Raw genomic sequence first — 25,998 nt, 5'->3', positions numbered from 1 at the left:
ACACTGGGCTGCATCCAAAGGATGTAGAATAGGAGATGGTCTCTGAGCTGTGTTTCACATATGAGGCCCAACGTGATACTTTTACCAAAGGATACAGATACATGGCAAGGTTTAGGCTTTAAACTTTATCTACCAATGGTTTTCTCTTTCTTAGTTTTCCTGCAGCAAACACAGCCACTCCTGATAGTGTCAATGTTTTTAGAGGCAGGATTAGAGCCTGGAGTGGTGACTGCAGGGAGAAAAGGCAGACATGCCTTCTTTCCTAAAAGAGTCCCAGCCTTCATTCAGTTCTCTTCTGTGAGAGCAGAAAAATGCATACTAGTGATAAATAAGGTACATCTGACAGCGGGTATGAGTTCAAAGCTTTGTTCTTATGGAAAGGGCTGTGAGCTCATCAATATCCCCATGGAAGAGACAAGACCTGTATACACCAGGCAGCGAGTTTAAAGGATACAAGCACTTTTTCACACAACACATAATCACATTGGGGGACTATTCCCAGGATGTTGCAAAGGCCAAAAGTATTTGAAAATCAAATGGAATTAGACAAACTCTCAGAGGACAGGTCCATGAAGGACTGTCAAACTCAGTGGTCCTGCTAAGAAATTTGCTGAACTTCTGGAAGTGTATCGAGGGGAAGGACCAACCTTATTCCTTAAATCACTGTTCCCAATCACTTTCCCCTTCTTCTCCTCCAAAGCACCCACCACTGAGAGATGGGATGCGGGGCTTGAAGGTCCTTGACCCAGTATAATCATTCTCCTGTGCATGATTTCAGGAGCTCTTCACAGGATGGTCAACTCCTAGACACAACAGCATGACACACAACAGGCATGAAGCTGTTGAGTATAGTCAGCTATTTGAGCAATTAACACACAAATCTGTAAAAAGTTTTCCCGTGTAAAAGAGAGTTCAGTTGGCCTCTGATGCCTTACCAAGATTGCTAGCTCTGCTTTGTATAGCTATATGCAGATAAGATAGTATTGTTCTTCTTTTTCCTAGAAGCTCACAGAAATGATTGCCTATGACTGCATCGAGTCCATACAGGGGTAATAAAGATGTACAGTTTCCTTGCTCAGTTTACTTGGCAGAGAAGCAGGGATACAGAGGGAGTGTATCTAAGTGTGGGAATTGCCTCACCAAATGGTGGGATAAAGAGGTTGAATGACACAAGGCGTGCATGGGAATTGTCTTGGGATTCTTGCTACATTTTCGTATGGGCCACCATTTTATTATAAAAGTTCCCTGTATGCCAGAGCAGACCACTAAGCCTACCCAAGGGTGGATACAAAGCTTACTATCCTGAGGGAGCCTGATACCAGTTGTTTCTTACTAGAACTAGAGATTATCAAATACATTTTGTCATTTTTCAGAAGAAAAAAACAGACTTTTTTTGCTTTTCTGGAGGAAAAAGGAAAGACTCCCCCAGGCAGATTGAAGAAACCTGTGCCTAGGGCTTTCACCTAGGATGTTTGAAACACATTCCAGACCTTGTCCTGCCTGATTCAGATTAAGGACTTGAATTTTAGTATCCTGTATCCCAGGTAAAAGCAGATAGTGGGTGATGGAGGAAGAATGGGAATGCTATAGTGGGATTCATTCAGTGACCACCTGCATTTGATGCCACAAGCTCTTTCTCACTCTGGGACTTGCTTAAACACAGGCTGGTTTCACACAGTTTGTGGATCTCTGGCACATCACACACCCAAACCTTGAGTCTGACATAGTGAGTCAGGAAAAATTTGCAGGCTGAGCCGAAATCAGTCTACATTGTCAGGCTGGCTCTTCTGGCATTTATTATTTAAATACCTTTATGCATTATCTATTAAATTGAAGTTCTGAAGAAAACCCACTTCATCCAAAAATTGCTAAATAGACTCATAAAGAGTATTTTAATATAAACCCAAGATTGTTTCCAAAGTAATTTCCATCTTGGGGGAAGCCAGAGTAGGGTTCTGATGACTACAGCTGCAAACTGCTTATACTAGTCAAAAACTATTTGAAAGCTTTTTGAACTTCTGGCCCCAAAATCTTCCCCCAGTGCAGGCTAAAGGCTGCAGCCCATGAGGGAGGACTTAGAGGTTTGCAAACCAGAAATAATTGAGATAATTGCATTCCACCCCCCTTCATGCTTTCCCACCATACTTCAAATCTCAACTACTGTTTCAAGCTTTTCTGGGCCTCCAGCTCATTGCAGCTTTAGATTTATTCATGAAAAGGTCACAAACCACATCTTCTGGACAGGATGTTACCAATTGCCTAGCAAGTCTCTTACCGGTAGAAGAAAGGCTTAGTGGTTGAGACCAGAAAAGGGAGTTTTTGTTACTTTCGTTGAGCACTGGGTTGAATCCAAGCAGTGTTAACTTGACTCTTCATTCTTCTCTCTTGTGCCTGCTTCTTTCCAAAGCCTTTGCCAAAAATGTGAGAGGTTGTTATACCTACAGCTTAATTTATTTCCTACAACGACCTCCTGGGATTTGAACCTCCGTTATAAATCTGAAGCTTAGAGTTTAATAAAAAACACAGGAGTCTTTTATGTTATAGAAGAATCTCCCAGAAACCTGGTAAATAGCATCACACTGTTTAAGCCATGGTTGTGTATTTGCTAAGATCAGATCATCGCATCCTCTGATCATCTGGCAATACAAATTTTATTTGAATCACCCCGAAGTACGTGCCTAAATATCTGCTGAATACATCAGAACATTCAATACTGCACTTATGCCGGCTTTGTGCTTTAGACCAGGTGTGGAACGACAGGCAATATCACAGATTTTTCTGGACAAATGGAAATGACCAAATAAGGTTTCCCAGGTTCAACATTTTGTGTCAGGAAACCAGAATACAGAGCCTCAAAGCAGGCATTTGCATCTGCATGGAGGTGTGGTGGGGCTGTCACAGTGGACTGCGTTGTTTCAAATAAGATGTTAAATGTCAGGTGATGACTTAACTTGGTGTAGAACATTAATAACCACAGCCACAAAGTCATTTAAGCATCTGAACTCACAACGTCTTTAGTTGCAGCTTAAGATCCCGAGTTGGAGTTAACTTCCCAAATAACGTTGCTGGTCTGACCCCAATATCTGTTGGTGTTTTGGAGAAGATTCATGTACAACATGGTGAAAAACCGTCTCTCTTTTGAGTCTGAGTAGGGTTTCCATCATTCGTCATGGGATTTCACTGGTCAGACACAACTGCAATTGTACATGCTCCACAGCCTTTCTGACTGAAAGGCACTATCCAAACATGAAAGAGCATCTTGTTAATAATACCTGAGGTTCATACTACTCTTCTCATACAAAGATTTTCAGACATGCATTGGCCAAGATTTTTTAAATTATGTATTCCGCTGTGCTTATGTGACTTGATTCCCAAAAAATCCAGGGCTCAATATCAGACTCTGCCTGGGAGATCACGACTCCCCTCTCAGTTCTGTTGCTTTGTTCTTGTACTACCTTAAGCAAGTCACATTGACTTCCCATGCCTCATCTCTTCTTCCATAAAGTGAAGGAAAGGATACTTGCTCACTACTTATCAGCATTAGGTCTTAGTTAACGATTCGATTTGTGGAGCCCAAAGGACGGAAAATAAAATCCAGCTTGCTGCTCGGTATTCTGTGGCTGTGCTCATTCTACAAAGGGCAGCAGCAGTAAAAAATAGGGAAAAAAATTGCCTTAAGCAGTGGAATGAGAAGATCTACTTTAAGAAGACAAAAACCAGGCCCTGCCAAGTAAGACGAGGCCATTTTTGCATAGGCAGTTTTGCTGAGGAAAACAAACGGCTATGAGAAGTCGCTTTGCTTCCTTCAGCACAGAGGTGGACCGAATCAACCCACCAGGATTCATGGTCACGTTTTCATGGAGACAAGATATTTCACTCTTCCAGCTTTCTCATCACCCTGCTGCCATAACTATATAGGAAACACATAAAGCTATCTCTACCATTTAAACCCTCACATTTTGACAGAAAATTGGATGATATGACATGATGCCTTCCAGAACAGGCACTGTCTATCACCTTGCTGCTAATCTCTGTGATTAGTGACCTGCAATGTAAGTCAGCTATCAAAGACCACCTGTCCCTTTTGCTGTAAGCGCCTCCTAGCATATCGCTTTGTGGTGTCACACTCTCTTGTCTGGTTTTTGATTGATGGAAGTTTGTCTTTTGAGCGGTGACTCAGAAAATAAATCATTCCCCTTGCCATTCATTGAGTGCGATTCTGCAGCACAAAGCTGGTGTGGTTAATCAGAGCTCCAAAGAGCAACAAAAAGCAACAGAACCGAGAATGAGGAGGATAGATAGAAAGGATAAAACATGATAAAAAGGATTATTTGGGAGCCAACCAAAGCAAAAGCAAAATAAAAAGAGCTGCAAATAAGCATTGCGTTTACTGCACTGCTGCACCAGAACTAGAAAGCTGATTTTTTTGTTCCACTTCTTGACACGTATGCAAGGATGCGAGAAGGGTCCCACACCTCTGAAAAACATAACTAAGTCAAGGAGTCTGATTTTACAGGCTTTAGCACTGGGGTCAGTGGGATTTTTCTGAGTTGAGTAAGTAAAGCCTGAAGGATGCTTCTCTTGTGAATTGTACTCCAAACCGGCTTGTGGTCCAGCTGGGATTGTACACTCAGAGGGCTGACAAAAAAAAAGAATGGCTGTTGGCATTAATTGGCCTGGAGAAAAAAAAGAACATGAAATTCGATAAGTTATGCAGAAAACAGTATGATGAAAGAATTAAACTGAGCCAGAAACCTTGCACTACAGGACAAGAAAGTCTTTTCCAAATAGAAATGGTTCAGAGCAGAAGGCTTTTGTACTTTTATGGAGGGAGAAAGAGTGAAGGGATGGAAAGGACAATATTAGAAGCCTTGTTTTTTTATATCAAGTCCAGAGAGTTTATGGAAGCTTTTAAAATTATGAGGAGCAATCATGAGCTAGAGGTGGAAAGAAACTGGTGGTTGAGTAAGTAACTGAGATGAGGGGAATTCTTTGTATTCGCCGTGTGCCAGAGAAGTCAGGAAAAATGTGAAGTGTTGATGGCACGGATGAAATTGCAGCAGAAATGAAATCAAGACACAAGGAGTAGCAGATAAAAAATAATAATCTATCACAGAAACACTGTGAGGCAAATTCCCTGACAACACAACTCCGTTGAAGGTAAGGTATCCAACCGGACTGGGAATTGGGCCATAAAAATGAGATGACAAGAACTGCATGTCCATGGAGAGGTGCTGGAAACTTACTTAAGTCAGTTAAATGCAACAGTTCCGTCTTCAAAAAAAAAGATAAAAATCTTCATTATGTGTTTTGGGGGTGACCTTTCTAGTAGAAAAGTGTCTCCTTACAAGCGGCGAGAGAGAGAGAAAGAAAGGGCTGAGAGTGAAATTTATAAAGACATGAATGAATTGGGAATTGAAGCACCGTTATAGAGGAATGTGTATGTGAATGGTGCAAATTTACAGGGCTATTTTTGATGAACTGTAGGAGGAATTTCAGTTTTTCAGCACCTTTCTTTAGGAAAAGAAAAACCTTCATCTGGTGGGAATTCAGTCAATTTCCTGATGGTTTTTTGGCCATTTCCTAAGTCGCAAGGTTACTAATGGTAATTACAGACCCTGTTTGTACCTTGTGGCTCTAACTGTGCAGAAAGGTTTTCTTGGCACGTGTGCCTTTCCCGCTAGAGGGTTTTTAAATGACTGGCCCTTGGTAGGAATTGCTGCAATACTCATGAGCAGAGAGAAGCCACCTTTTCTCATTTCTTTCTTATATAGTAACCGCTTCTCGCGTGCATTTGCTATCTCCATCCCCCATGACAATAAACCACAATTTCAGTGTTCATTATAACAGCTCTTACTACAGCGCCGTTGTGAAGGAACCTGTTTTAAGGTGTTTTATTAAAAGGTATAACAAACCTGCTCCTTTTGAGGATTCCACACAAACCAATTCAATAACAATCGCAAAAAAAAAGTCACCATTTTTCAAGCTGAAAAAGCTTTGTTTTTTTAAGGGAGGAAGACAGTGCACTGAAAAGCAATCAGATGCCCAATTCCTTTTACCTCTCTCTCCAGTGTGAAAGTGCCAGTATTTTTCATTCAAGACCACAAAATATCTACCAATATTTGGTAGCTCTCTAACACTGCTATGTTAAACCGGTCCTTAACATAATACCACTTCCTTGCACCTCTCAGGCCCTTACTCTGCAAAACATTTAACATCTGTAAATTTTGGCCAGTGAGTAATCCCGTTTGCATTCACTGTACTGAACTTACACAGCTCATGAATAAATTTAAGTCAGTGAGTTCAATGGGTTTAAACACATGTTTAAAATCAGAGTGGTGCTCAAATCTTTGTGGATGACATAAGTAAAGCTCAATTATAAGACACCTCCCCCTTCCCCCCATCCTTCCATTTGTGTTCGATAGTTTGTATGCGTTTTGCTGACTATTAGGAAGTGTGAACTTGGTCTGTTGCCATCACTGGAATAGATTGGGAGAGAATTAAGTGGATTTTTTTTTTAAAGTAGTGTCTTAATTTCCGGGAAGAGTGCCACAGAAACCATACAAGCCATCGGAATTGGGTTCTGTCATTGCAAAGCTCATTTTGGAGGTTAAAGGGACAAAACCCAGAGAGCAGTCTTAGCAAAGTCAGAATTGCAGAAATAGGAGTGGGACCCTCTTTTTCTTTGCCCAGCTGCAGGGGTATCTCACAGCCGTCCTGCAGCCCTTGCTCCCTCCTGCGGTCTCTCTTCAACTGGAGAATTTCCTTAGTTATGCCAAGACAGCTTGGCAAGTGAGGAATTCATCATAAAATGTTGTCTTCAAGTTTCTGCATTAGTATTATGATTCACAGGTTATCAGAACCTGTGCTAAGAGTCTGCCATCCTTCACAGGCTCATAGTTTTGAGAGCCACAAACGCTCCATTATACCACATCCCTTTAAACCAACCTGCAAACCTCACAGTGCATCCATCCTGAACTATTGCACTATAGCTGTGTAGTGCTGCAACACAAATCCAGGGCACAGCATCTGAGCAAGGCTGGGGTCTAAGAGTCATGGAAGAGTAAGATTTAAGTACTATGTTCGGGATTTAGTCTTACAAGAGAGAAATGCCAACAGAATGTGGTTCAGTCTTTGCCAATGCATTTCCATATGTATTTGCTATGAAAAAGACCAAGAACTCTTTTTCTGATCCTCTTCCTTTCTGTTTTTAAGTACTGCTAGTAAACAACAATATCCTGGTGTGGCATTTAGAGACTCAGTTTCTGTTCTTTAGTGGTCAGGAGGACTCAGTTCCTGAGAAACTCAGCCTGTAATTGCAGATTTCAGTGTTTGGTTTGTGGGTTTTGTCAGTATTTTTCCTCATAAACCGGTTTAGGAATTCAAAAACATATTTTACCATCTTGCTGCAAGTCATTGACTTTTTTTCCTGTGGCTTCTGTTGCATTTAATAAGCTTAAAGTGAAAAGACAATTTAGGAATTCTTTTGAGAAAAATACTTTTAATACATGTTTTATTTCTGATATCAGTGTTCTCTGTGTGCAGATATGTATGCTTGCATACCGGCGCATATATACATTGGTTTTCCCACAGGCATAAATCCCAGGCCATGCTGTTACATGAAGCAGAACACTACCATTTATTTACACTTTCTCAACTCTGCTTAAGTTCTAATATATTTCCAGCTGAGTAAAGATGAGCTCTCTGAATAGGAAGACATTTTCATCCAATTTCCATCCATATCTCACCCCTTCATTTTTCTTTTCTCCCTCTCCCTTCCCACTTGCCTTCTTACACTCTCATTCTTTTGTTCATTCCTTCTAACCCCACGATCTATCAAAACACTTTGAAAACTATAGGACAGCATTTTTCCAAAGTCCTCTGGCTGCCCAAACAGAGACATTTCAGCATGGCCTGGTTTCCCAGAGGTTAGGTGACTGATGTACCTAATACACGTCTCCCGGAGGTGTGAATCACTTCCCATGGCAAGAAGACGCAGAAAATCACCATCAGTTTCAAATCCCCAAGTGTGTGCCCAGTTCAGACAGATGCAGGTTGCTGCGTGTATGTGTCCCACTAGCTGCGACAGTTATTGAATGACTCGCACATAATTGAGACTTGCTTTCCATCGGTAATTGTTCTAAGAGGGTTTTCCTGCAGTCCATCAAGTAACCTCTCTTTTGTTCATTGCAAGAATGTATAAAGAAGGCAAATCAGCCTTCAGGTGCCCAGAGGTGTGAACCTAGATCCTATTTCTTTTATTCTCTTTCAGGTTATTCCAATCTGACCACCACACGGACGTCATTATTTTAATGTTGAATACTCAGACAAGGGTGCCATGGATGTAAAAGAAAGGAAACCGTATCGATCTCTGACTCGGCGCCGCGACACTGAGCGCCGCTACACCAGCTCTTCAGCTGAGAGTGAGGACAGCAAGGTACCCCAGAAGTCCTACAGCTCCAGCGAGACTCTGAAGGCTTATGATCAAGACTCCAGGTTGACCTACAGCAATCGGGTCAAAGACATGGTGCACCAGGAGGCCGACGAATTCTGCCGAGCAGGTGAGTACATTTCAGCAGATGCAGTGTGAGTTAATCAGCTGAGAGCTGGGGCTGGAGGGGAGGCTACCTTTGAAGGACTCTGAGGCCAAAAGTAAGATAGAAGGGAAGAGAGCAGCAAGGAACATCTTCGTTGTACTGCACAGATATGCGAACCAATGTCCTTAAGTGGGATACCACTACCCTGCGTTCGGTAGCATCTATTAAGACACATTTTCTGTGTCTTAGCCTTTCTGCCTCCAACAGCCCTTTGCCACTTCACACCATGAGACCACAGAATCACAGAATCACAGAATCACAGAATCACTAAGGTTGGAAAAGACCTGTAAGATCATCAAGTCCAACCATCAACCCAACCCCACCATGCCCACTAAACCATGTCCCACAATGCCACGTCCACACATTCCTTGAACACCTCCAGGGATGGTGACTCCACCACTTCCCTGGGCAGCTTATTCCAGTGTCTCACCACTCTCTCAGGAGTGCACCAGATCCCCTGTGCACACGCTGCCTACTACTGACATGGCGTGGAAAGTTTCTGCCTGCTCAGGAGACCTTTTCACTATGCCATGTGCCTGCTCTGTCATGAAGGTAGTCAAGAAGGATCCCGAGGCAGAAGACAACCAGGGGAAAGTCCCACTGTCCACACTGTCCATCTGGGCTACAGCAAAACCCAAGAAGCCTGGAAGAAGGGAGCCAAGTGAGCTGCAGATGGGATGAACCACCCTCAGCACTGAGCGTGGCCTGCAGGCTGTAGGTGTGAGATGCAGACATGCTCCAGTATTAGAGGAGTGGTAAAGAACCACGTTTAAGATTTTCAGGACTCCATTTAGCGAATCTGAGTCACAGGAGCTGTGAAAATGTGGAGGTTCACCGGTCAGCATGGGCTCCACAGTCCTAACAGAGATTCCAGATATTCTCCTTTTATTGCTAGCCTGAAGTCAATGCAGTTATATTTTCACTGCTGCTGTTGCCTACATGAGGTAGATTTCTGGCCCCTACTATAGTCTCATCTTCATTTTTCCGTAGAGACACGAGTGGCTTAGTTCAGAAACCAAGCAGGGCTTCACATAAATTATTTTTAGAAGTCCATCAAGAAAAGCATAAAATGGCAAAGGAAGTCAAATGGAGTAGGCAGCATTCCAGACAATGAGCATAAAATAGCTGACCCAGGCTGCTCTGAGCGCACCCTCTGCAGTTTGGAGAAGCTGATTCTCCAAAAGGAATGCAAAAAACGGAGCTCGTTTAACTTGGGAGCTGCTTAATTTCACTCTTCAAACACCATGCAGTTGTGGTTTTGGTGCAAGTCTCATCTTTAAGGCATGCACAAACAAAATGAGTTGCAGAAGTATCTTTGTGCACATGGCTTTTGTGTTTGCATTTCAGGATAACTGCAACAGGCAATAATTAACAAAAGGGCCAATAGGTGTTGTAAGTAATACTTTGCAATCATAAAAGGAGTTTCCCTCTTAGCAACTCTGAAGTACTTCATCCTCTCTAAGGAATCCATGAAGTTATAAAGAAAAGGAAACCTTTTAGGTCATTGCGTTTGCTCACTTCATACAATATATTCACCATGCAGGGTAGATGTGAATTAGTACAGGTCAGCGGTTTTCAACCTGAGGGTCTATGAGGCCATGCAGGTCCACAGACTTCTCCTAAGAAGCCCACAAAAGATAAATAAGAAAAGCCAGTCTACTGACAGGGAGTATAAATTTGCTATACACAAGTTCGTACTTCCCTAGGAAAATTTTGTAGGGTACAGAGAAATAGTAAAAACCACTGGTCTAAATGGCTGAAATTAATTGAGAAGCTAAGATTAACCATATCAGGGCACCAGTTCTACTTCTGATATATCACCCACAAATGTTTCCATTTATAATTTTCTCCCGGTTTATCCTGAGAGTCCCAAGACTGGCCTGAAGAGTGTTAACAATCACCCCAGATTTTCTGTGCCACATTTTCCGCTGGCAGAAAGCCATGAATGGACCTCACTTTGTGGTGCTGCTTGGGCTCATGCCAGCTGAAACCAAGTCTTATTAGCCTGCTCGACATCAACAAGGCAAAGCCAATTTCTCTCCTGCATTGGTTTGGAAGGCAGAGGAGGGAAACATTTCAAATTGACCAAATAAATTCAGTAAATAAACAAGTCAGCATTTAAATGGTTTTAGCTAGAGTGAGAGTGCCAGCAAACGTGCAAGTCAGCACAGGAAAAAATAGACCAGATCTGAATTAAAAAGTCTCAGATATTTATTATCTTCCTTTTATTGACTTGAGTTCTTCCAGCTTAAAAGGCAACAGTGAGCATAGAATATGAAAATCGATGCATCTCCTGCTGTTTATTGCAAATAAATTTGATTTTCAGTTAATTGTAGCAGGCATTTTTCATAATTTATGAGCTGCTGTTACTGGAGAGCATCAGTCACGCTGCACATTGATGTGTCTGATGATGTGGAGTGTGGCTTGTTTCAGGGGAAGGTGGAACTCACCATCAGTGACTGAAACGTGCAAGCAAACCCAAAAGATGACGTTTTCCAGTACTCCACGGAGGATGGTTCAAAAACTATCTGGCCTTGCAAAAAAGTCAAAACTGGAAGAGACGAGCGAAGTCTCTGAGGAGACACACTGCTTCTTTGCATTTATAACTTAGGTCAAGTTCATTTGCTACCTCACGCAGTGGAGAAGCAGAGGACGCTCTCTCAGACCACTCTGCAATCGAGTTAAATGGATTAATTTGCCACAAGTTTGCAATGTGCTCCCTGACCAAGGCCCTAGGATTTGATAAAGGTGTGGAGCCCCAAGCAACCTTATCTGCCCACTCTGTCTGAAAGCTTTAATCTTGTTTGGTCAATTAAAAAGGTGTGAAGTTCATGAACATTTTATATAGTTTGAGTGCTATCAGCCGTAGATCACTAACCAACTGAACCATGGTTTTTTCCTCCTGACATCGAACAGTTCCTTCTCTGAGCTTTACGTGGAAATGTTGTCCAGTCCCATTATTCACCTTGCATTCAAACATCTTCTCTCTGTTCACTATGAGCTGCAAAGTCAACTGAATGAAAAAGTGTAGTAAAATAGCATCTACTTCAGGTTTGCTGATCATTCAATGCACATGTGCTATAATATGAGAGACCTTCCCCACGCAGCAGGGCTCAGGGATAAGCCAGGGTGTTTCCACAAGCACGAAACCAGACTCTGGAAGAGTAGAAATCTGGTTGTTTCTATTGGACACACATTTTCCACCATGTGATATTTAACACCAACAAATGGAAATGTGAGGAGAGCCACATGCATGTGTGGTTTCGAGCAGCGAGAGAATCATAACTCACTTGTGGATGCAACATGATGAACAGATTTCAATAACGAGTAGATGTGAACTTCACTGTTCAAAGCTAGGTTTGGGCCTGAACTTCCCTGGAGATGATGCATTCAGATTTATCTTTCCGAAAGATGTCTGAGCTGCAAACACTGCTCTAAAACTGAGTCTGTGGCCTGTGCATAGATTTGGCAGGTTCCACCTCTCTTTTTATTGCAGGGGATTTACTTATTGAAATAATGGGAAGTAGCCAGCTAGACTGAATTTGATCACCGGTGTTGGTATTTGGCCATGATCCAGGGCCTGATGCCTCCTACCAGTTATAGATAAAAAGTTCCTTAATCCACCCCATCAAGGCGTAGCGTAACAGGAGCAGGGGTGCATTGTGCCGTGTAAATGCACGGTGCAGCTAAAGGCATTCACGGGTAGCCAAAATTTTTAAAGACATTCAGGGCTGAGAAATAAAAGCATGCATGAATAAATAAATGTGGATTAAAATGGAGCCACTAATTGCTCTCCCCAGCTTTCTCGTGCAACTTTCCGAACAAAGCGTGCTAATACTTGAAGCTTCACTCACATCAATTCGGTCTGATTTTGAAGCTCTGCAGGTAACTAGATATGACCTCAAGAGTCATTTTTCAGGTTATATTTTTAGTCAGCTAAACAATTGCATCTATGTGCAGCCAAATAACCTCTGCTGTGACTGTATCAGAATGAATAGCTAAACTGAGTCAAGGTGTGAGTGGTCAGCAAGGGGAAAGTGAGATCGCCAAAGGAAATTTAAATCCCCAGTAGGTAATTTCGGGGATTTCAACGAGCAGAACTCACTCAAATGTCCTGTTGTAATAGAGTTGCCAGGTATATGGTAGGACTTTTGATCATTGCATGCCTCATTTTGCTTTTCTCCCGAGAAGATTACTTTTTGCTTCTCCTAAAGCATTCCACCATTTCTCGATCCGTCTTTGCTTTCAAATTTGATGATTTCATTGAACACACCCTGAGTTCTTGTCAGGTTCCAGAAGCAGAAATTCAGCTGCTTTTTGTTCTTGGCATGGTCACTTGGTCTCCCACTAACCAAGACCACAAAACCAGGGAATTTTTTTGGTATGACGTTAGGACATTGAGCAACCTGATCTAGTGGAAGGTGTCCCTGCCCATGGCAGGGGGGCTGGAACTGGATGACCTTTAAGGTCCCTTCCAACCCAAACCATTCTATGATTCTATGATTCTATGACTTGGGAGCTGCTGTGCCCCACTTGAAGACAGGGGATGAAGAGTTCTGCCATTGACTAGGTGAAACCATCCCCTACTAAAGAGTAAACAGGCTGCTGTGTTTTCTCCCAGGAGCCAACTTCTCTTTGCGAGAGCTGGGTCTTGAAGACGTGACGCCCGCACATGGGACTTTGTACCGGACTGATATCGGGCTGCCTCACTGCGGTTACTCCATCAGCGCCGGCTCAGATGCTGACATGGAGGCAGACGTGGTCATGTCGCCTGAGCACCCCGTGAGGCTCTGGGGACGCAACACCAAGTCCGGACGCAGCTCCTGCTTGTCGAGCCGGGCCAACTCCAACCTCACCCTCACCGACACAGAGCACGAGAATACCGAAACCGGTAAGTGATGACAGCACATGCGATGTCAGCCTCGAGTTTTACCAGGAATGCCTCTTCTTACCACTCCACCTTAATCTTCCTTAGGTTTTGCGTTGGGTTTTTTTTAATCAGTCAGTGAAAACACTCTTCTAATAGCCCCATGTCATGGCCTTTTGTACTGTCCTACAGAGTGTTTGTTAATAAACTGCTGGAGAAGCTCCTACTTATTTATCACAGCGACAGAGATCATTAAGTGGCTGTAATACTCTCTCTGCTTTTTGTAGCGACCTTTCAGACAAAAAGCATTTAAATCTCCCCTCCCCTGGCTGATGCTGCTCTTATCTTTGCTACAGATTTTCGGGGCAGATAATTTCCTTCTTTTCCTTGCCGGTTCCTTGACAGGAGCCGTTTCATTTATGTAAATCGGCTGACTGCTCTCTAAAGGAAAACGATGGTGAAATATTTTTAGAAGACTTTTTCTTCGTGCAAAATGAAAGCTGAAGGTCACAGATTTTTTTATCTCTGTAACTTTGTGTCCCCAGCTGTAGGGACTCCTGCATGCATTTCGTAGGTCTGCGAACCTTTTGGTCAGCAGTTCTGCCAAACAGTGTAGGAAGGAGAGAGGATTTTGATTCAATTGCAGCTTGACCTGGGGGTTCACACAGCCCTATATGCCTTTGCACCTATAATTCAATTATGGCACAGCCTGCTTCTTAATATAGCTGCTGCGTACAAGTCATCGGGAGCTTGAGCTCAGCGCAGAAAGCTGATGTGAAATGACTGTATTGCTTGTTCTCTTTATGCTTTTTGCCACAGTATTATAGTGACAAATGATGATAACTTTTCCTGGGGAAGCCATGACACAGTGAGACATACACCACCCACATGATTTTATGTTTAACTCCAACAAAATTACAGTAGAAGCTTATTAAGTTTTTGCTCGGAGATAATGATATATCAGGCAAAGTTCAAAGATAAATGGCCTTGTGTTTAAAGGATGTACAGAAGAGTCTTTTTAAATTATCTTTACAATATTTTTTTAAGTTTCTTAGTGTAGTATCTTAAAGCTTTGCACTCGTTAGGAGAGGCAGACACGCAGTGCCAGATTATATCATTTTCCTTCCAAGCCTTGTGTTTTGATGAAAAACCAGAGGGATCATCAAGGTCAATTAGAGTTTTGCACAGTCCCAAGAAATCGCTAGAAAACAACCGAAAGTAAACATCTTGCACTTCCATCCCATTCTCCTGTATCTAAAGCTCTCTCTTGTGCTTTTCATGGTGGTGTATGAGCAGCTGTGATCCTATCCCATACATTTTTCTTTCCACGCCTACTAAGAAAAGCAAAGTACAGAACTTTAATCTTTTTTTTTTTTCTTAAGAGAGAAGAATTACATTAGCTGCTGGAGTCTTTTTCACCGGTTTCCGTAATACTATCTCTACATGTGCAAATGCAACTTTGTACCTACAGATCACTTACAAATTAAATTATATTAGCAACAACACATTAGCAACAGCACATGCCTTGAAAGGCTTTACTGAAACTAATAACAGAGGCAGTAGTACTCATGTCAGGACAGAGACAACCTCCAATTTCTCTTCCTTAAATTTAATGACATGCTAACCATTTTTTCAACCACCATTTCATAGCAATTAGAAAAGGGAAGACAGAAAGGTGGAGAAAATACCTGAAGGTTTTTTAAGTGCTGTACAAATGTAGAAGGACTTTCTTTGGACTCTCGTCATTTGCAGTCTTAGTTGTTGAGTGTTTTGAAAGAGAAAGGCTATATCATACTCAAAAAGACAAAGTCTGTGTAGCATAAAATCTTGAGAGCGGTGCTGCCCAGTATGTAATTGCATTGTTCATATTGAAGAAAAAGAGGTGGTGGAACTCAAGGGAAAATATTACAACGCAAACTATGCTGTTGGGGAGCTTCAGCAGATGCTTACACTTCTCTGGGAAAATAGCAGAGATGTCAGTCAGGTTGAGGTCAGAAAAACTAGTGCAGAGCTTAGAGAAAGACATATCATTTCAATATAGGGATTGAAGTTGAATTGGTGGTAAAGATGTATCCAAACAAAGGTTGCAAGGGAAGAAGAGAAGAAGGACTAAGGACAAGTCACAGAATCACAGAATCAGTCTTTGTACAGTCTTAACTGTACACAAAACTTGGACCTTTTCATTTCGTAATTGCACGGCACAGATAAAGGTTTGAGAAACTTTTGCACGCAAACCCCTCACAACCTGAAACTCGCTGTTGGAGAAAACGAAGCCTGAGATCGTCTCAGGAGCTTTGTCTAGCAAACGCAAAGGTTGCTCTGTGGTTCCTCCCCTGCACAGAAGCTGTGTTACCCTGGGCTCTCTGCTGCTAGCTATCACACAGGCTATTTTGAGAAAACCCAGATTTATAGGAGAAATGTTTTCAAGAAGACATGAAATTTTGCTAATGGCAGCATAAAGTAACATAATGCTATGACTCAGTTTACAGGATACCTTTATTAGTCAATATTAATTGTTGACAGTATTGATAGAAGTTATAGCCTTTAGCTGAAGTCAATATGGAGCTTTATGAACCTGCCGTCAATAGAAGATTTTATGGGGCCCATTAAACCAACTTTTCCAATGAAGGTTAACGTCAGCAATTTTTATGCTGTTCATTATTTATCCAAAATAAATAATCAGAATTTACTTCTGATGTTTGTAAATCCAAAGCTGTCGAAGTGCGATTCTACCAACACATTTATTGTGTTCTTAGAAAATGAGAGGTCTGGCTCCCTTGAAAAGCAGGTTTGCTTTTATTTCAGAATTGGTGATGCCTTGAAGGAACAGATACACTGTGCAGCCACAATCCACGCCTCTGTCTTTAAGGAAACCGATGAAGTGCTCTGGTTCCACAGCATATTACAGTCCATAAATCACTTGCACAGGCAGCTGGCTTGAAAAGTCATGCGTTGCTTTATCTAAACTGTTCCCAGGCTTTCCAGGAGGTTGAATACTTTTACTAGGTTAAGAGTTTGCTTTCACTGAAGAGTTAGCTTGAGTTATAAATCTGGCATTGCCCTGAGTTCAGACCCCGCACACCCACGCAGCCCCAGTGGCTTCCCTTAGGTTGAGCAGTGCTTTTCGCTCTACCTGGATGGTCACTTTGCAGAGTAAGGGGAGAGAGGGGACCGCCTAAGTTACTGCACCTTCTCCAGGGATGACGCAATCACACTGTGCTGCCGATGTAGCAGGCATTTCATGTAGCTCAAGGATTATTCTGCAGCGTGACCATATAAGCTAAGCCGAAATTGTGAATTCGCATTAACAGTTCAGACCCACGCACAGGGCGGAGTTTGGTTCCTGGAAGCCTAGCAATGAAGTTAGGAGAACCTCTTTCCTATACTAGTTTGCACCGTTTCTCAGCAAGACTGATTGAAGCAAAAGAAGTTCCTGAAGTGGTCATTTGGATCTGAGCCTGGAGTTAACTGGCATTACCTTAGGTAACCCTGAACAGGCTTTGTACTGAGCCAGCAATTGTTTAATATAGAGAAGAGCACAATGAAGGAGAACAAGGTAATAGTCTTCCAGAAATTGACTTATTTTGCAGCAATTCAGTCACATACTAAAAGCAAAATACTTCTAATCATAAAGACATCATCATAAAAATACAGTACCACAGAATTATTTTTGTTGGAAGGCATCGCTGAAGGCCTCTGGTTCGGTCTCCTGCTTAAAGCAGGGCTAACTCTGAGGGCAGGTCAGGCTGTTCAGTTACACTTTGAGTATCTCCCAGGATGGAGATGCCACAACCTCTGTTTCCTGGTTCTGGTGCTGACCACTCTTGCTGTGAACGACTCTTCTCCTAAGAGCTGGTCAGAATTTCCACTGCCACAACTCGTGTCCATTGCCTCCCGTCCACTCACCGAGTATCTCCAGGAACAGTCTGACTTCATCTTCTGTATATCCCCACACCTAAAATAGTTAAAAGACAGCAGCTAGATCTCCCTTTAGCCAACTCTTCTCTGAGCTGAACAAAGCCACCTAGATCCTCCTCTCCTCGTAAACGGTTCGTAGGCAGTTAGGCACTGGAAGAGATGGTCAGAGGAGTCTGGGGAACTCCAACGTTAAAAGTTTTTAAGTGTAAACTAGAAAAATAGCTGCTGAGAGTGGTACTGAGATGCTGCCTCAGTCAGAGTGGCTGTACATGCTGGCCTCTTGGGCATCCCTCTTTCTCCAACTTCAATAGTTCGTAGCATTGATGAGCTTTCTTTGACTTCAGGGGCATGCAAGACTGTTCAGACTGGGCGTTGAGCACCTCATGCTTTTGTACTGCCTAGGGCACTCCTAAGAGATGTAGAGATGGACAGTGTTTGTGTGTAAGAGCCCATGAAACAGGCTCTGAATATTTCCTTTGAGTCTCTAAGGGAGATCTTACCATTAGGAATACATTACCGCCCAAACCATTATGAATCATGCTGGTAGTCCCCGGATAGATCCAAACATGAGAGACAGGCAGAAAATGTAGATATTCCTATACAGAATCCCTTCCCACAAAAAAAGAACCACTTTTTTCTCTGTCTTCAATGTGATAAAGAGCTTACTGGTTTGTTCAGCACAGTCACTGCAGGATTACTTTAGACTTGGACCAACAGCATTTTAAAAATTGTCTTTGTGAAAGTGGAGTTTCAGCCCTTTTCTAAAAAAAACTAAGCAGAGTTTAACTTTCGGCTAGTCCAAAGAAGCTGAGACAAACTAAGGATTCACTTCAGTTTTAATCTGGGCTTAGTATTAGTATCCACTAAGGCAGGTAGTTGGTTAAATATGAGAAGGAGCAGGAGAGAGGGGGAGCAGTTTTCTTCGTCAGCAGGACAAGTCAGCAGTGATTAATACTGTGTACACGTGCAGAGTGGAGCTGATGTTTTTCTCCGTCCTCATCTCCTCTTGGGAAGAATGTGGGCAGTATCAAGAGGCCAGAAGGATCTCACAGGCAGGATGAGTAACATCAGATGGCTCAAGACAGTTCAACCAAGCTGGAGATGCTCAATTGTGATATATTGCGTAAAGAAATTCTTGCAGCAGAAGTGTTGCTGAAGTGTGGCATTTTCTTATCTAGTGGACTGAGAGATTAGTAGACATGAACTAAAATTCCAGATCTAACCACCCTGGAAGCCAAAATTCAGGCTGCAGGACCATTGCTGTCAAACTGTGCTGTGCTGCAGAGTCAGATCCTTCTTTCCATCTTCACAACTCAAAAATATGTAGGAAACATGTCATCCGGCAAAAAATTCTGCATGCATTTCTCCTGTGCAAAAGGGGTGAGAATGGCATTGCTGGACTCAAACCTCCCATTTAGCAATGAACTGGATGCAGGTGTGATCAGCCCCACCACGGATCTGTTGGTCACCTCTGTTTAGCAAAAGCAGTTCAATCTCAAGGTCCATTTGTCTTTGGCTTCACCTCTGAAATCACCAGTCAGTGCCAAAAGTGGTATGGTGACTATAGCAATACAGACACTTTACTCACTGGTGACAAGATTAAGAGCACCGATTCATCTTACATTGCCAGACCCACATCCTACAGAGAGGAATAATTTTTCTTTGAGTCACTACTGCTTTGGGATGCATTTAAATGAGCTTTAAAACTGTCAAGCAAACAACCAGCCCAATATTCAAACCTGTTTTCCAAGCCTCACCAACTTGACCAGAAAGGTAGTGAACATGTTACGGTTAACTTTTGCTTTCCCATCAAATAAATTGTCTTTCTGGAAAATCCTCACAGGAATTTGTAAAACTGAAACGTACTGGCAATCAGGAGCTGGAAAGCTCACATGATAGCTCTGCCTGCTCTACCATCACAGACCTAACTCTTAGCCATTTTAATTGACATAATACATGATTTAAAGAGCATTTCTTGCAGTAACCGCCACACTTTCTGCTTCCACACCGCTTAAGCCATTACTGCTGCTGGAAGGAGTGCTTAAGAAACTGCATAGGAAATTAGGACCCGATAGAATTGAATGCTTATAGATGATATTTAGAAACACAGGGGCACATTACAGCAGGAAATAATTAAAGACAAGTCTTTCAAACAAGGAACACCAAAGAAATTATATGATTTTATTTCTCCTGGGTAGTTAAGAAATCTAACTAATGCTTTCACTTATTCTGTGGTGTCTGATACAGACCTCGCTGGAGCCTGTGAATACTCCCGTTACCATCAGCAGCGCTAGATCAGGTCCTCGGTGTATGGTGGTAACTAGCTGTTTTTACAGAACAGTCAGCATGCCAGAGTGGTATAAATCCCAGTACTCGTGGTTAAACACACTGCAACATGCTGTTTACTGCTAGGTTTCTTGTATACATTTTGGCTTCTTATTAAATCAGAAAGCCGTCCCGATGATCAAACCACATGCTCTAGAATTTCATCAGCTTTTCCCAAATATTCTCTCTTCAGAGCTGTTTTACAATAGCTCGGGGAGCCATAGGCAAACGGTAATTATTTCTGTGTGTTTTTCTAGTTCCCTTTGGTTGTCCAGAGCTCATCTCCTAATGTTGCCTATACTTGCTACCAGAGACCTTGCAAGGATCTCCTGAATAGCTCTGACCCTCTGCAGAGAAAGGATTTTTACTCAGACTTCTTCACTGTCACCTTCCTGTTTCCCAAATCATGCTGACCCAAATCACCGGCCCAAAATACAATTCAATATATCAGTGCAATTAGCAGTGCCAGAATTACTATGTAATCTTAGCATTACAAATTATTTGTTAATACCCCAGTTGATAATCCATGGTGACTTTTCTTTTTATTACCGTGCTTTGCTGAGTAATTTCCTTTCAGGCTTCATACACTCTATTGTTAATATTGTTACCGTGGTTGCAGCAACATCATATTTTTTTTCTCCTTTGAATTAAATAGTGCGTTATAAAGTACTTCCAGTAAATGAGTGTGTGCTTCAGACATGCTTCTTCTGCGAATCGTGTAGGCAAAAATGTGATACTCAGACTCTGGAGAATTTAGAAAGGAGATTTTTTAAAAAAAAACATTCTTCACAATAAATAAAAACAAAGAATGTACTATAAGCTAGGCTTTATTAAGCTTCCCTTATGCCGTTTGAGTAGGGGAAGACAAGAATAAATTAGAATTACCTGGTCAGGATCAGGCATCTGTTGGCTGTCATCTTTCACTTGCCTCCTATCACTTGTAACCTTAATATTAACAAGATGTTTCAGCTTGAAATAAAAATTATCCAGAACCCTTCCCACTAAAGATCCATCATCAGTTGCAGAAGTTAGTGAAGAACTACAAAAATAAGTAGCCAATCCAGAAGGGAATTTTCACTAATCCCCTTCCCTGTTTCAGCTCCTCAAAATTCTTACACTGCTCCTTTCCAGGTAGGTTTTGCAAGAAATTCCCCATTTTAACAGTACACGGGGATTGCTGGGATATTGCAAACTACTGAAGCCGCGTTATAGAAATATTCAGAGACTTGGTGATCACTTGAAATGTGAAGGTCAGGGGAAGGAATGTGCCTTCCAGCTCTCCAACCGTAAAGATACTAATATTCCTATGAAGAATATTAGTCCTAAGAAGGAGACTTTAGCTACATGACCATCCCAAATGCTACATTCTCCACTGAAAAATGGCTCCCTTGAAGGCTGTTACATCTTCCTTACTTGTGATCTGACTTTCTAACCACTGACATTCTTGATGATGGATTCCTCATATTTTCTGTCCTCTTATCTTTTTTGTCCTTTCTAGACATTAGCCCTGAGAAGCTGCTTGAAAGTGAAAAGGTGAGGCACCACCTCACTCCTTCACAAGAGTCTCAAGAAAGTTTTACCCTGATGGGACAGTAAATTGAAGGGGTTTAGGGCAACAAACCCTTCATCTCCCTCCACATTCGACTAACTCCCCTCTCCACTGGGTGTAAAACAACCTTTCAAATGAGGAACCAAGTGGATGTCACTGTCTCTCAGGCAGGATTCAACCCACCCAAGAGCTGATTGTCCCTTTAGTAACACCTAGCTCACCCCAGGGACTGCAGAGGGAGACAGCGGCATCCGTGCTCCCTATTTAGGAGGTGAAGGTCACAGAATTAATCTGAGTTTACTAATTCAATTGCTGCATTAGTGATCAGTATCTTGGGTTTGTTCCACGGTGAAGGAATTCCCACTGATTTCTAGGGCTAATCTGTCTCATCACTGGCCTGTTTGCCTCTAGAGGAAAAGAAGTCTTTCCTTTTTCATATTATTTTTATTCCCATATGTCCCACAGAGAACGTATTTTCTGTATGACTGTAATCTGCGTCTGAAAGGACGCTGACATTAAAACCCTTCACAATGTTATTCTGCTGTAATGAACTGCAGTTCAGTATAGGTTAGTGTGTAGGTTTCACGTTATTATTATTGTGATGATGGTGAAGCCATTAAGCAAGAAAAAAAGGCCCAAACTCTAGAAACTCATTAATAGCCTGAATATTTGGGGAAAGGGCATGTAGAAAAAACATTAACAGGTAAGAATTTACTGTTCTTTTCAATTATGCTGTTAATTTTTTGTCCTTTCCTTTCGCCTCGTTAAACTGCCTTGTCATTGAGGGTTTTTTTAAGGAAAATAATTGCATTTAGTAATATTGCTGGCAAGCTGCCATGTATTCTGGAAGTAAATCTGTGCATTTTTTACACTATTTCCGAGTGCCGTAAATAACTTCTTTTGGTGTGAAACACCCTAGGGGGAATACGGCTAGGTTCAGCGGCAAAAAGACCTATTGCTCTTGAAACAGCAATACTTTGCTTCCAGCCTGGTTTTAGGGTGGGATTTGTGTGCAATGCCCATGTGGAGCGGCTAATGCCACGGAGGGAGGGTTATGGTCAGGACACCGAGGGCCATCAGAGCTGGTGTGGACATGAGCGCTCGGCTCACAATGGACCTGCACCTCGATGGGCATTTGGAGGGGGATTTTGCTTTGAGGGCCAGACATGAGCTCCATCCTAAGCAAAGGATCCAGCCCTCCTGGGATAGATGAAAGAGAAGCAGTGTGGAGAAAAGCAAAGGATTATAGGGAACAATAAATTCAAACAAGGAAGAGGTGATGGCTGAGGGCTCAAAATGGTCTGATATCTGTCTCTGCGGCCGAAGGACTCCTGCCCTGCAGAATTAAGCCTGCTGGTTAAGCATGGACCAGGGAGCCGAAGCTTGTTTTCCTTTTGCTTTTTCCTCTTTTTCTGCTTCATCCTGGATGTGTAGGGATCACACCAAGCTGCAATGGGCAGGAAATCTCAATACGCCATCCCAACTTCTCATAGAGATACAGCACAGGGGAAAGGCATACCAGGCTTTCTCCCCAGACCAGCGTTTCCAGATGCTCATGTCTGTATTTCTGAATTCCCATTTGGACCACTGCATCTGCTTCTAGATCCAGCACACAGTGTTAGTCCACATCTGTTCAGTCTGCTCCAGTGTCCCTCGAGATACCTGGATTGGCTTTTGTCAGTGAAGATGCGTCTCCACCCATAAGCAGAACAAAGTGAGAGGAAAGAGCACGTTATTTTTGTTTTACCCATGCCCAGAGGTGTGCACTGAGCTCCCAATAAAGAAAAGCACAGCTTCTGCCATGAGAATTTGTTCATTAAAATCTCATTGCTTTATTTCTCAGAGGCTTTTGATTAACTATTAGGCAAAAGTGCCATTTTATTCAATCCAGGGCAGTGATTAAAAATGCAGCGCTGCTCTAATTCTGCAAAGTTTTCAGTGTTTCTTTGAGCTGCCCCTAAAAACTTTAATTATACACTCTAAGCAAGATTGTTGTTTTGTTTTGTCCGTCCCAGCACAGATCATTTTGAACCATGTATATAAAGAGAAAATAATAATTCCTGTCTGGTGCTCATGCGGAGTAAATATTTTACAAAAGTAACTTTGTTATGGTTCAATCAAATATAAGTCTTTGCCACATGTCTAAATTATACAAAGACATTTGGGGAGCAGACGTGTTACGGGACCCAGAGAAGGGCTGCTTTTGGGTGGGCACTGGACTCCAGTTCAAGAGATTTAATCCATGGCTCTGCTACAGACGGTGCTTAACCTTGGCTGCATCACTTCATTTCTCTTTCTTTCTTTATCTCAGTTCCCTGTTAGAAAATAAGGATGTTATTTGTTTTGTTTTTTTTCTCCACCCCCTTTTAAGTTGTGAACCCAAATATTTTCTCATCAAAGATATGGATAGCTGTGAATAAAGCAACTGTACTCCAGTTCTATCCGGTAATGCACTAAGTGAATTTTCAGCACTGAAGTGTTTAAAGTATTGGCTCAGGCAGCCCCTCAAACATGCACTGAATATTTGGGGGGGGGGCGTGAAAAAACCCTGCTTTTTGTTGCTGCTAGTGCTGCATTTATTTACAAGCCATGGGTTGAGCAACTGTGAGAGGGAGAGCATCAAACAAACCGTGCAGCACGAGCCATTACACAAAAAGCTCTCCTCGAGACGACAAGAGCTTCCCAGGTCCTCTAATGGTCTCAGGCACCCAGGGTGCTCGCTGAAAACAGCATGAAAGGCTCCGAAATGTGCCGCCTCTCCCCCGCCGCAGCACCCAGGCGGTGGCTGTTTTCTCCCCTTGCAACTGTTCGTAGGCGAGACCTTTTTATGCCAAGCAGCGCGAACAGGCAGCGAGCACAGCCCTCTTCTCGCTGCTGTATTTAATGACCCCCCAAAGTGCTACAGGGCTTCCACAGCCAACTTCAGTGGTGGCAAACTCAGAAACGAACCACTTCATCAAAATGACAGCTTTCTGCTGCATTCAGAAACATGGGCTTTGATTTCTGCCCTGGTTTGGTCGCTTTATAGCAGGGAAGACAGAAATATTAAATTTTTTTTAAACTTAAGTTAAATGCGGCTTTCTTCTTTTAATAGAGAAACTGTTTAAACAAAATGGGAAATTATGGCAGCCTCGATTAAGGCTTAAATTCAGAATAATCTGTTAGAGACTTGTAAATAATTTTTAGATGATTTCCAAGCAACTATGTCAAAGTCTTGAGGAAAGTCAAAGTAGTGAACTGGCTGCAGTTTCTGGGTGACCACCTAGAGCCGGTCTGTGAAGGTACCAGATCAGCTCCTGACAGCAACTGCTTCTTCTGCAGGTGGAAAGGGAGATTTTTTTTCACATCAAGTCATTCAAGTAGATCAGCTCAATGAGCCTGTACAGAAGTAAGAAATCACCAGCAGTTGAAAAGGAGGGGAGGGGAAGAAGTGCACAAATAAAACTGAAGACAAGATGTATTATAGCAACTTCCAGGACATATTACATCTGGGGCGATGACTGATTTAAGAGGTTGCCACCCCGGGCACCCATTCCCGTGCCCTTGCAGGGGTTCTCCATCCCCATGGTCATGATGGTGTGACTGCTCACACAGTCCAAATCTGATTTACCCCCCAAAAGTGTGTGATTTAAAGCCTTTCCTCAAGGACAGGGTGTCATCGCACAGAGCTGTGATTTCACACAGCTCCCGTGGGACCGCTGCCATCCCGCATAGAGAGAGCAGTTCAACCCAGGGTAGAGTAGCAGAAATCCCACCCAACAGAAAACCTTCTGGATTTGGGTTAAATAAGGGCCAGTGGTTGAGGGTGGGGTAGCGAAAACACCTGGGAGCTATTTAAGCCAGCGCTGCCAGCAAGGAAGAAGCATTGCCGAGCTCTCTTGGAAATGCACCTCTGTTCCAGTTCCCCAGCGACAGCTAGCGCTGTCTTTGTTAATGCCAACTCATTTTCTGTGCAAGACATTTTCTTCTCGTATCTCCAGCAGGTTCAAGTACTTTTTTTACACTCGGTTTGGGAGGAGGGGGGTGAAATTATGACTGAATTCCTGTTCCCACTTAAATGCAGCTTGATGTGAATTCCAAATAAATGAAAAACAAAAAAGTCCAGCAATCATCTACTGAATAAGAAATCTGTTGTTCACCATTTTCTCTTCATAAAAAATGTAAAAAGTAGGAATCTGAATAAATGCATGCTAAACTATATAATTGCTGAAATAAATATGTATAGATATAGGATATTCTTTGATTTAGCATAAAGAAGCAGCAAATTATACCAATCAGTGAAAATCAACCAGTTTTAAAAGAAAATAACTGAAAAGCACACATGCAAAACAAGATTAAAACTGATTATTTAAATCAAGATTCTCTGTTTGCTGGTTTAAACCATGATTACAATTTAAATCAAGCCACCCTGCCACGAATAGTTTAAGGACAATGATTTTTCCTTCTTATATAATGTGCAGATTTTATAGCTGACAGAACCTCGTGCTGCTTGTAAGGAACGTGGATGTACCAACCCTCCATCTCCAGCCACATTCTTCATTTGGTTCTAGTTTTGTTTAGGTGTTTGAATGGCAATCCTTGGCTGAAAGAGTGGGAATCTGGAAACCCACAAAAAATCTCTGAGATGCTTTTTCTTTTGGGAGCCTTAAGATGGAAATTAAATTGAGATTCAACTGCAACCCAGGAGCCAGGCTGTGATGCTGATTCCCCAGTAACATCAGGCTGGAAAAGCAGCCATAGCC

At 42.4% G+C, this 25,998-nt stretch overlaps 1 protein-coding gene across 3 annotated transcripts in view; it reads left to right on the top strand.

The window, feature by feature from the left end:
- The first annotated feature begins 8,338 nt into the window (after nt 1-8,338).
- Nucleotides 8,339-25,998, top strand: part of TENM4 (teneurin transmembrane protein 4) — a 360,992-nt gene continuing 343,332 nt past the window's right edge. For all 3 annotated transcript variants that reach the window (XM_059822505.1, XM_059822500.1, XM_059822492.1), the window contains exons 1-2: nt 8,339-8,561; nt 13,219-13,488. In XM_059822505.1, coding sequence (XP_059678488.1) covers nt 8,339-8,561; nt 13,219-13,488 — 493 coding nt within the window. The remainder of the gene's footprint in view (nt 8,562-13,218; nt 13,489-25,998) is intronic.

Source organism: Gavia stellata, chromosome 1 (assembly GCF_030936135.1).
Source record: "Gavia stellata isolate bGavSte3 chromosome 1, bGavSte3.hap2, whole genome shotgun sequence".
In the NCBI taxonomy this organism is placed as follows: Eukaryota; Metazoa; Chordata; class Aves; order Gaviiformes; family Gaviidae; genus Gavia; species Gavia stellata.
This window is presented reverse-complemented; position numbering and strand designations above follow the sequence as displayed.